The sequence below is a fragment of the Anoplopoma fimbria genome, chromosome 11 (genome assembly GCF_027596085.1).
Source record: "Anoplopoma fimbria isolate UVic2021 breed Golden Eagle Sablefish chromosome 11, Afim_UVic_2022, whole genome shotgun sequence".
NCBI classification, from domain to species: domain Eukaryota; kingdom Metazoa; phylum Chordata; class Actinopteri; order Perciformes; family Anoplopomatidae; genus Anoplopoma; species Anoplopoma fimbria.
This window is the reverse complement of record NC_072459.1, coordinates 15,381,406-15,391,606: the sequence shown is the minus strand read 5'-3', so window position 1 is coordinate 15,391,606 and position 10,201 is coordinate 15,381,406. Positions and strand designations below refer to the sequence as shown.

Here is a 10,201-nt window from a genome sequence, read left to right as displayed (position 1 = left end):
TATTCCGCTGGGGAATATTCACTACAGAAGCTAAAGACGCTCTAAAATACGTTTAACTGGGATTTAACGTTTCTGTCAATATTAATAGTTAATTAATAGATAATTATGTTATCAAAAACAAATACATGGTCATACTGGAAACATTTTATTATTTTTGCTGCATTAAACCAGCGAATGGATAGTTGCGGTATGCGCATCGAGCAGAAGATGGCGCTGTCTCTCGCTCTTAGTTTGTCAGTGTGGTTGCTAGGATACCAGTTGCCCGTAGATGTTGACATGTTTCGTTAGCTCTGTACAACATCCCAAAGTTAGATTATCTGCAAGCGTTATCAAACAAAAGTTTGCCTAGAAAATGTCAGACACAGACGAAGATCAGAATGGCCAAAAGCCAAAGGGCGTGTTCTCCACTTTGATGGCCGATGGGGACTGGATGTACACCAAGGGAGAGTATAAGAAGGCTATCATCAGCTACACCACGGTAGGTTACCTAAAGATGAACAAAAAACAGATCTTTTACGATCCACCCTCAAAAATACACTGGATCACTTCAATAACATCATACTGTAGTTAGATCAGACAAGATCTTCTCCAGGGTAAAGGAAAAGACCCACAATGTTGCAATGAGTCATTCAAAAATATGTGTGTGTGTTGGGGGTGGGGTTGTCTTTTTGTGTATCAGTGGTTTTGTGCATTATACTTTATTTCTTGTGCATTACTGTTTTTCTCTTTTTCCTTCCTCCAATGTGTGTATTTTGATTTATTGTATATGATTGATCATCAGAGTGACTGTTCTGTCTTTTCAAAGCATGTAGGAATGACTTGCTTTTGGACTTTGTTTAGGCACTGAATCTAAAGCCCTTTTTCAAGATGCACCGTTTTTCCTAACTACCCTTTGTCTGTCTGCTGACAAAGTTTGGCTGTAGTAATTTGTGGCCTTGCTTATGTGTCTGTACCACTGGCATATTGTTTTAATGTTATTAACAAATGGAAATTAGGATGCGCTCTTATGCCAAAATGTTGGCAACAACCCTTCTGCATGCACTGGAGTACAACACCCCTACTGAACATAAATGGACGCCATAGCTTGAAGTTTTTGTATTTGATGGCATCAGATTGCACATGATCTAGTCTGCACTTCCTGCACATCCAACATTTGTAATGTACCAAACAGATCCGACCACTAAAACACATTCTCTCTCTCTCTCTCTCTCTCTCTCTCTCTCTCTCTCTCTCTCTCTCTCTCTCTCTCTCTCTCTCTTAAATCATGGATATTGAGTAACTTCCCGTTGGAGACATATTGACCACAATCTTATAACACTTGATTTTAGGCACTGAATCTAAAGCCTGATGACAAGACTTGCTTTGTTGGCCGATCCAAATGTTACCTGAAGATGGGGCAATCTGAAAGCGCATTACAAGATGCAGAGGCTTCACTCAAAGAGGACAAGACCTTTTTCGAGGTAATCTACAGAAATGCTGATGCCTGTCTCTGTTAAAAATATATATATATATTTAAAAAAACATTTTGTCTTTCTTATACTAAATAACAGCCCTGAAGTCAGCAGCTAATTTAAATATAAGATAATTTATATAAAGAGAAGCGTATTAACATTTATTTTATCTTGATTTTCTTAGGGATTGTACCAGAAGGCAGAGGCCTTGTACTACATGGGAGAATTTGAATTTGCCCTGGTGTTTTACCACAGAGGACAAAAGTTACGTCCACAAATACAGGAGTTCAGACTGGGTATCCAGAAAGCACAAGAGTCTATAGAAAACTCTGTTGGAAGTAAGTCATTATTTTGTTACTTCCACTTAATTATAGTCACAACATATGAACCCCCTCCTCACACCTAAACTGTGTTCCTCTCTGGCATCATCTAGGCCCTTCCTCTGTGAAACTGAAGATTAAAGGAGACTTGTCATTTCTCCAAAAAGATGAGGAGGTGAGTCTTTCCTGTGTTCCCCTTTAATATCCCAGTATTTATCAGGATAACTTAGAGTTAGACGTTTTGTAAGAATAATTGTAAACAGAAAAACATAAATCTTGTACAGGAAAAAGACCTGGTGAGAATAGATTACTTCCCTAGATTGTACAGTAATCTGTGTATAAAGTTAAATCCTGGCCTCCTTTCTGGTCCCTAATATTATGTTTCTGAATGACCGACGGGTAAAGAGGGCACAACCAATTGCTGCTATTGAGCATCTGAAGAATAAGAAAAAACAGCAGACCCAGAAGACCCCCAAGAGTGAGAAGACAGCCAAGCAACTGCTGGGAGAGTTTTATAGTGACAAGAAATATCTAGAAAACCTGCTTAAAGATGAAGGTATTATTTTACTTCACCTCATGTTTTGTGATTCCGTGCATCATTCATTCACTGGCAGATTTAGTACACTCTAACTTCAAATGTTAGATATAAGTTACTCCTCCAGTCCTTACAGTTTATTAAAACCCAGTTGACTAACATTTATAATGGAAACACAATGCTCTGCAGATTTGGTTAAAGGGAAGACAAAAGGAGGGGAACGACTGCAGGACGTCATTCAGGGATGCCTCACATACCTCGACTCTTGCACCGAGTTCTGGACCCAGGATAAACCTCTCTGTGCACAGGAGAAGGAGCGTAAACTAAGGCAGGAAAAATGTAGCAAGCCCCGTCATGGTGCACCCTCTGAACCTGCTCAGTTTCTGCTGAAGAGCCTGGAGGACATTGACGCGGGTGAGGCAGTCCTCTGGCTGAACCACTTTCCTTTTTTATAGCCTAGAAAATATTCACTGTGTGTTTGTCGTCATAGAGTTGACATCTGGAAATGCAGAAGGTAGTCTAAAGAAGGCAGAAGACGTCATGAAGATAGTGCAGGGCTGGTCGGAGAGAGAGGTGCCTAATAAAAAAGAACTTTTGGGCAGCCTGCACAGCTGTATTGGGAACGCCTTGATGGACCTGGGAGACATGGACAAAGCTTTAGACCATCATCAGAAAGACTTGGAGTTGGCCGAACAGTGGTGAGAATTTAAACAAATGACACAATAGTAGTGAATGTGTTTTACAACAATAGATCAAATGTTCAGCTATTTTTTCTTATCGACAGCAAACTCCCAAATGCAATGTCCAGGGCTCTGGACAACATTGGTCGGGTGTATGCTCAAGTTGGACACTTCACACAGGCCATTGAGTTGTAAGTCCATACTGGAATAACAGATTTACTTGTGTTACATATGATATTGCTGTTCTTTGCAAAAAACTTTATTTTGATGGCAATCTCAGACACATCCCTGCTCTCTTAACGAGCACTTTTTTATATCGAAATGTGACCATTGGTTTATTGATATTTTATTTTCTTGTCTCTGTATGTTTTCGATTCAGCTGGGAGAAGAATATTCCTTTGGCCCATGGTGGTTTGGAGAAGACCTGGTTGTTTCATGAGATTGGTTGGTGTTACCTGGAGCTCAATCACCACAAAGAAGCCAGAGACTATGGCGTGCGTTCAGTTGCTGCAGCCGATGAAATTGCTGATGAGAAATGGCAGATAAATGCCAATGTGCTAGTGGCACAATCAGAATGTAATTATTTATCTTTCTTATATTTACAAAATCAGTGACTGTGACATGTCAGCTTATTTGCTAGATATCTAACTTGTTAAACTATTTAGATTCACGGTGCCTGCTCTCTGATGAATTCCCTTCTGTTTCATCTCAGTGAAACTAGGAAACTTTGAATCCTGTGTCTCCCACTTTGAGAGAGCCTTGGCCCTGGCCAAACTGCAAGATGACGACTCTGCGGTGAACGTCATTCAGAAGGTCCACTCTCTGTTGTCATATGCTTCCCTTCACCATTGTTTCAGTTCAAGTTAAAGATATTTTTTTATCGCTGACATTCATCATTCTGCTTTCAGGCCCTTGACGAGGCAAAGCAGCACCTACCGCAGTGAGGAGGACCTCAGTCAAGATTGATGGTGCCTCAGAGTGCTGATTGAGAAAAAGACCTTCAGAAGACAACAATCCTCAAATAAAAGTAGAACAAAAAGTGACCAATAAAAGTCATCTCCCACACTGATGAATGAGACCCAGTATCTGTTTCTTTTAATTTATCAAAGGTTGAAATATAAACAGTCCAGTATGAAACACAAATATGAACCAGGCCCTGGATTTCAGGCTGTTATTTTAAGATCTTACTGTGAAATTCATATTGGGAACATTGGTCTCATCATACAAAGTAGTGAATTATGCAAAGGTATACTGTTCTCTGAAATAAAACAATATGTAAATGGAGAAGTGTTTCAAAGCTCAATACTCTACTTGGTGCAGGGAACTTCCCCATTCCTATCTTTATTACATCTGTCACCAGGCTCACGTGGTTTCATTTGCTTACAGATGGTTGCTTCCTGCAAGGTTTATACTAATGTCAGCAGTGTATGGTTTGTGTGCAGTTCACAGACAGTAGAAGTACATATAATGGTCATTGCCTCTTCACCAGAATGTCTAGATTGAGCCAGTGTGGTTCTTATGAAGCCAGCTGTTGTTTACCAGTCATCCTTGGAGATGGAGCGTTCAGTTAATGCTTTAAGTTAGACAAGTCTGGCCTTGTGTCTCAGTAACACTGTGTTGTGTTACCTAACTTTCAGGGGAGAGACTGAAATTCCAGCTGTCTTTTTTTTTTTTTTTTCAGATTTGTCTTAAATTTTCATAAGGAATGTGAAACAAAGCACAGTATTATTTTGGACATGTTATTTCTCAAAAAAAAATTGGTAACTAATCAATTTCGTCGAATTGGTATCACAGGGTTGTATCACACACTTATTCCTTTTTTGCAATCTTCTCCAGTGGCGTCCTTCCGGTCCACAGGGGCGTGTCTGTGACCCCGCCCAGTTGCGCGTTCCCGTGAATTTCCGTTTTCCTCCGTGAAGAGTGGAGCGGGTGCACGTCTGTGCCAAGCTTTGCCTTGTCATTGTATCCAGAGAGAAACGCGTGGTCAGCGGCACTACTGAGGGCTCCACTGCAGCGTTACTGGTAAGCTGGCATCTTAGCAGACAAAAGCCCTTCACACAGGGCGCCACATCTTTCGTCCGTAGTTAATTATTTTTGCACCAACAGCCTAGACAAGTTGCTCCAACTACAGTGCATTTTTGTAAACATGAGCTCGTTAAGACGTGGCGCTGTAGCTGGTGATGTTGTAGCCAGATGCTCTGCCTGCCTGGTTTTTGTCTGGCGTGCTAGCGTTAGGTGCACGCCACTCCCCGCCTTGCCACATTGTGCAGTCAATAAAATCAAGAATGTACAACGTCTATCGATCTATCTGTTTTTAAAAACAACATTTGAGGACGCATGATTGGACGCATGCTTAAACACACACACACACGCACAAAAAAAATAATCATATTCTTAATCAAGTAAAGGTGTGATTTATTTAGTCCAAACTTGCAATAAACAAAATGATGATCACATCACTGCGCCATTTACTGCTACAGCACTTCACCTTGTTTTCTAACGTTATATCGAGTAACTAGAAGTTTTAATATATCTTTAAAAAAACGTTATTGTTTACAAAACTGCATCTGTTCACTTTCGTTTACTTAATAATCCCCTAGCTTTCAAAACACGGTGACTAATGTTTGTCTTTGTTGCTGCTGGGTTGGGTAGTGTTGTGAGAGCTTCCCCTTCTGTCTCATGACTCGATGTGGTTTCGCACGTCTGTCAAATCCAGCCTAAAGTAACAAATGTCTTTTAAAAAAAAAATGACCCTGCTTATACGGTGGAGGTTGCAATTCTATGATGAAAGAGAACACTTTTTCAAGATGCACCGTTTTTCCTAACTACCCTTTGTCTGTCTGCTGACAAAGTTTGGCTGTAGTAATTTGTGGCCTTGCTTATGTGTCTGTCTGTACCACTGGCATATTGTTTTAATGTTATTAACAAATTGAAATTAGGATGCGCTCTTATGCCAAAATGTTGGCAACAACCCTTCTGCATGCACTGGAGCACAACACCCCTACTGAACATAAATGGACGCCATAGCTTGAAGTTTTTGTATTTGATGGCATCAGATTGCACATGATCTAGTCTGCACTTCCTGCACATCCAACATTTGTAATGTACCAAACAGATCCGACCACTAAAACACATTCTCTCTCTCTCTCTCTCTCTCTCTCTCTCTCTCTCTCTAAATCATGGATATTGAGTAACTTCCCGTTGGAGACATATTGACCACAATCTTATAAAACTTGATTTTGGCCCCTATAAGTGCATGTGAAATGCACTCCGAACTGCCGGTATTTAAGAGCAGTTAAAACAAGCCTTTACGTCTGAATTTTTTTATATAAATAATAATATTGCTGGTTAAAGAACCTATTCTACTGAAATTAAAGCCATTTGTCAGATTTGATTTAGAAAAAATATGTTGTAGCACAGAGCAAAAGTTGCTGAAGCTTGTATGTTTTTTTGCGATTCCAGTCATCATTGATCTAAATACACAACCGTTTTCTTTCTTTTTAATTGTGTATTTAAGGTACATGGTGGTGTGTAAAGTCAGACTTCAAGCCAGACATGGACACAGAAAAGAATGCAGAGGTTTTAGATTCACCAGAGTCTCCACAGCAAGAGGAGACTGAAATGGAAAAAGAGGTTGTGTCAAAAGTGGAGGCACCAGAGGAATTCACGGAGCCTGAGAAACCACCAGCTGCTGACGAGAAGACTGAGCAGCTGGCAGTGAACGGTCAAGATACAGAAGTCACTAACTTAAAAGAAACAGAAGAGTTGATTGTCGGGCTGTCTGAGGAAATGAAGGAAATGGAGATTGAGGATAGCTTGCCCATAGAAAAGTCTGACACAGAGTCAGTGCCTGCTGCGGTGGCACCACCAGATCGAGATGAGTCATCTGAAAAGATCTCTGACCCAGTTGCAGCGTTAGACACAGAACCAGAAAACATGCAGCCGGTGCCAGAGAATGACCCAGAAACATCGCCTGTGCAAACACCTCTGGCCGAGAATGCCCCTGAACCAGAGCCAGAGAAACTGGCAGAATCAGTTCCACAAGCTGAACTGCAAGAGCAAACATTACCTGAACCAACAGCGCTGCAGCAGGCAGTAGATACACAATCACCCAGCCAAGAGGAGAAAGAGTTGGAACAAGTGGAAACTGAGACAGAATTGCCAACTCTAATGGATACTGGGGCAGAAGAAGTTTCCAAAGAGGAGGTGGCAGAAAAAGATGTTGCAGCTGAGCCTGCAATGGAGGTGGAAGAAGAAAAAGCAGCAGAAATAGAAAAACCAGCAGTGTTGGTGACAGAGGTTTCTCCAGTAAAGCCAACAGAGGCTGAGACATTAAAGGAGGAGGCATCAGCTGAAAGCGTGCAACCTGCAGAGGCCAAGAAGGAAATGTCCGATACTCTGAAGGAAACTGAAGTAGCAGCAGCAGCAGCAGGAGCAGAAGTTGTTGAATCTGAGAAGATTGATGCTGAGCCTCAAAAGGAAGAGGACACTGTCCCTGCACCTGGCTCCCTGTCCTTTGCCCTCCTGGAACGAGAGCAGACCAAAGACGCCCTGCGAACATCTCGTACCCTTGTTGTCCTCAGAGGCCTTCCAGGAAGCGGTAAGAGCTTCCTAGCACGGGCCATAGCCGACGCCTACAAAGGCCACTGCTCCATCTTCTGTGCCGACGACCATGGTGTGAAGCCGGAGGATCCAGAATCCTCTGTGGAAGGATACCGGGCTCTGGATGAGGCTGTGGAGGCCTGCTGCAGTGCCGGAACAGCGTCCTCTGGGCTGGTGGTGGTGGATGACACCAACCACACCCAGGATCGGCTGGCCCGTCTGGGGGAGATCGCCATGCAACACCACCTCGTTGTGGTCTTTTTGGAGCCACGTACTGAATGGAGCAGAGATCCAGCACTGCTGACCAAGAAGACCGGGCGTGGACTGGAGGTGGCCCAACTGGAAGCCATGAGAGTTTCCCTTGAGGAAATGTCCATTCCTCTTTTCTTTGGCTGGCTTCTTCTCTCCTCCGTCCAGGAGAAGGTGAGGTGCACATCCATGGACTTCCTGAAAACTCTGGACACCTTGGAGGCCTTCAAGAAGCACTTGATTGACTGTGAGTGAATTTTAAATGTCATTTATTTAAAACCAAGGCAATGGATTCTACAAATATTTAGTCTTTAAAGCAGGTTAGTACTTAAAATCTTTGTCATAACTAAGATGCAACTGATCTTGCGTTGTGTTTACAGTCACTGGGAAAGCTGAGAAGGAGGTGGATTTGGAGCAATACTTTCAAGCTAAAGGAACCCTCCATTGCACTACAAAGTTCTGTGACTATGGAAAAGTAGAGGGTGCCAAGGAGTATGCACAGAATCCAGTAAGAAAACATTTATTTGTTTGCCTTAAGAATTTTTTTTGCAGTACATAATTGGATAAATATAAATCTGATGGCTACATATTGGTATATATTTTTTCATGCATCGTTGAGTGAACATTTAAAAGAGCAACCTCCCAGCATAGTAATGTTTGACTATATTAAAAAGTTAATGTTGTGATATTTCCATTTTTCCTCTCCAGGCTGTTAATGATTTCTATGGTTCCACATTCGAGCTGTCACTGAGTGCTCTTTTTGTGACTCCTCGCACTGTTGGTGCCAGAGTGTCCCTCTCCGAGGAGCAGCTTTTGCTGTGGCCAGCTGAAGCCGAAAAAGAGGCAGGGTCTGACTCCCTGCCTCTGGGAAGCCGCGCCCACGTTACTCTAGGATGTGCCGAGGGTGTTGAGCCGGTTCAAACAGGTCTGGATCTGCTGGAAATCCTGGCCCTGCCACAGGGGGAGCTCATCGAGGAGATGGAGCTCGGCACGCTGACCTATTACGGCGAGGGAAGGTGGCTGCTCAGCCTCAGAGAGCCCATCTGCGCCCCGGCCTGCTTCTCCAGCTTCTACGGGCACAAGATGCTCGAGCCGACCAAAAAAGAACCGGAGAAGAAAAAGAAGCAAAAGTGCACCATACTGTAAACGGCAAACACCAGGATGTGTGTCCAGGATGACTGGTGGTTTAAAATGTAGGCTTACTCTGTGCAAGGTTTGTGTGTTTGTGCAGCATTTAGGGTTCAGTTATAGCCACCCTAAATCCACAAGCTGTGTGCCTTTTTTATTACTGTTGATTTGCACCACAACCCAAGATGCCTTCAATCCAGTTAGGCTAGTTGACAACGTTGTTCAGTATCTTGTTTCACATATCGGTGCCAGAGTTGCGGTAGTTGGCTGTTTGCTGAGGTGTTAGCTGCACTTTTAGAAGGTAGTTCAGACTCCTACCACTGCTCCATAGTTATCTAATAGTTAGATTTCCTCCTCTACACATGTCAGTGTCTGTTAGTAGTCAGATGTGAATGATTAGGTACTTTTCTTGCATGCATCAAAGAAAGAGAGAAAAAAAAAAAAAAAAAACTTAAAAACAACAACATATTTTATTTGTCACGTACAATACAAACATGATATTTGGATTTTAAGCATAGCATATTCAATCAATTAAGCATAGTAACACATTTCTGCCCTGCTAAAAGTAACTTTTCCCCCTTCAACAGAATTTGTTTTGCCTTTCCTTTTGGTTTAGTTGTAAGTGGGAAAAAATTAGCTGTAATTTCTGTGTGTGTGTCTATGTCCACTGCCTATTGAGTGGTTGTTACCGTAGCATATGGGCCAAAGTTATCTATTTGATTAAGTGTATTATAATGACTGTCATTTATAGAGGTCCTTCCTTGTTAAATCTTTGCACTGTGCATAGTTTGAAAGGGAGAATGCTTATGATGTTGGCATTTGTTTCAGCAGCTTGCACTTAATACTTATCCAATGCTGTGAACCCAACTTCATGTTTTGCAACCTTTTTTCTACGGTGCAAGACTGCACCCTTGATCCCTTTTTATTCTCTTTGAACGGCACTTCATGTATTGAATTTTGGATTTGTATCCCCTGTGACTGTAATTTTTGAAGGGTAATTCCTACTTTGTGTAGCTCTTATGAATCACTATTTTTGCACTTGTTTTGTACACTTAATAAAAAAGATCATGCTTTGCTCCAGTTATGCAATTTCCTGTGTGTTCAGTATTGCTAATGCAGTTTGGTGCACGCACTTCACTTTATCTGCACATGATCAATCTTTCATTGCATGCAGTTGTAGTTGGCTGTATAAACCAGCAGAGGGCACTCATCCTTTGTGCAGTGTGTAGACCTCAG

General features: G+C 42.1%; 2 protein-coding genes across 2 annotated transcripts; both read left to right on the top strand.

Annotated features, from left to right (window-relative positions):
- Positions 1-276: 276 nt before the first annotated feature.
- Positions 277-4,044, top strand: odad4 (outer dynein arm docking complex subunit 4). Its single transcript, XM_054608161.1, has 11 exons — positions 277-478; positions 1,329-1,460; positions 1,636-1,789; positions 1,885-1,946; positions 2,177-2,327; positions 2,496-2,720; positions 2,797-3,004; positions 3,091-3,177; positions 3,366-3,562; positions 3,699-3,799; positions 3,895-4,044. The coding sequence occupies exons 1-11, from the start codon at positions 353-355 to the stop codon at positions 3,928-3,930; spliced, it is 1,479 nt and encodes a 492-aa protein (XP_054464136.1). The 5' UTR covers positions 277-352; the 3' UTR covers positions 3,931-4,044.
- An 845-nt stretch (positions 4,045-4,889) lies between these two features.
- Positions 4,890-10,039, top strand: cnp (2',3'-cyclic nucleotide 3' phosphodiesterase). Its single transcript, XM_054607510.1, has 4 exons — positions 4,890-5,008; positions 6,504-8,084; positions 8,218-8,345; positions 8,546-10,039. Exons 2-4 carry the CDS (start codon positions 6,542-6,544, stop codon positions 8,981-8,983), a joined length of 2,109 nt encoding a protein of 702 aa, XP_054463485.1. The 5' UTR covers positions 4,890-5,008; positions 6,504-6,541; the 3' UTR covers positions 8,984-10,039.
- The last annotated feature ends 162 nt before the right edge of the window (positions 10,040-10,201 follow it).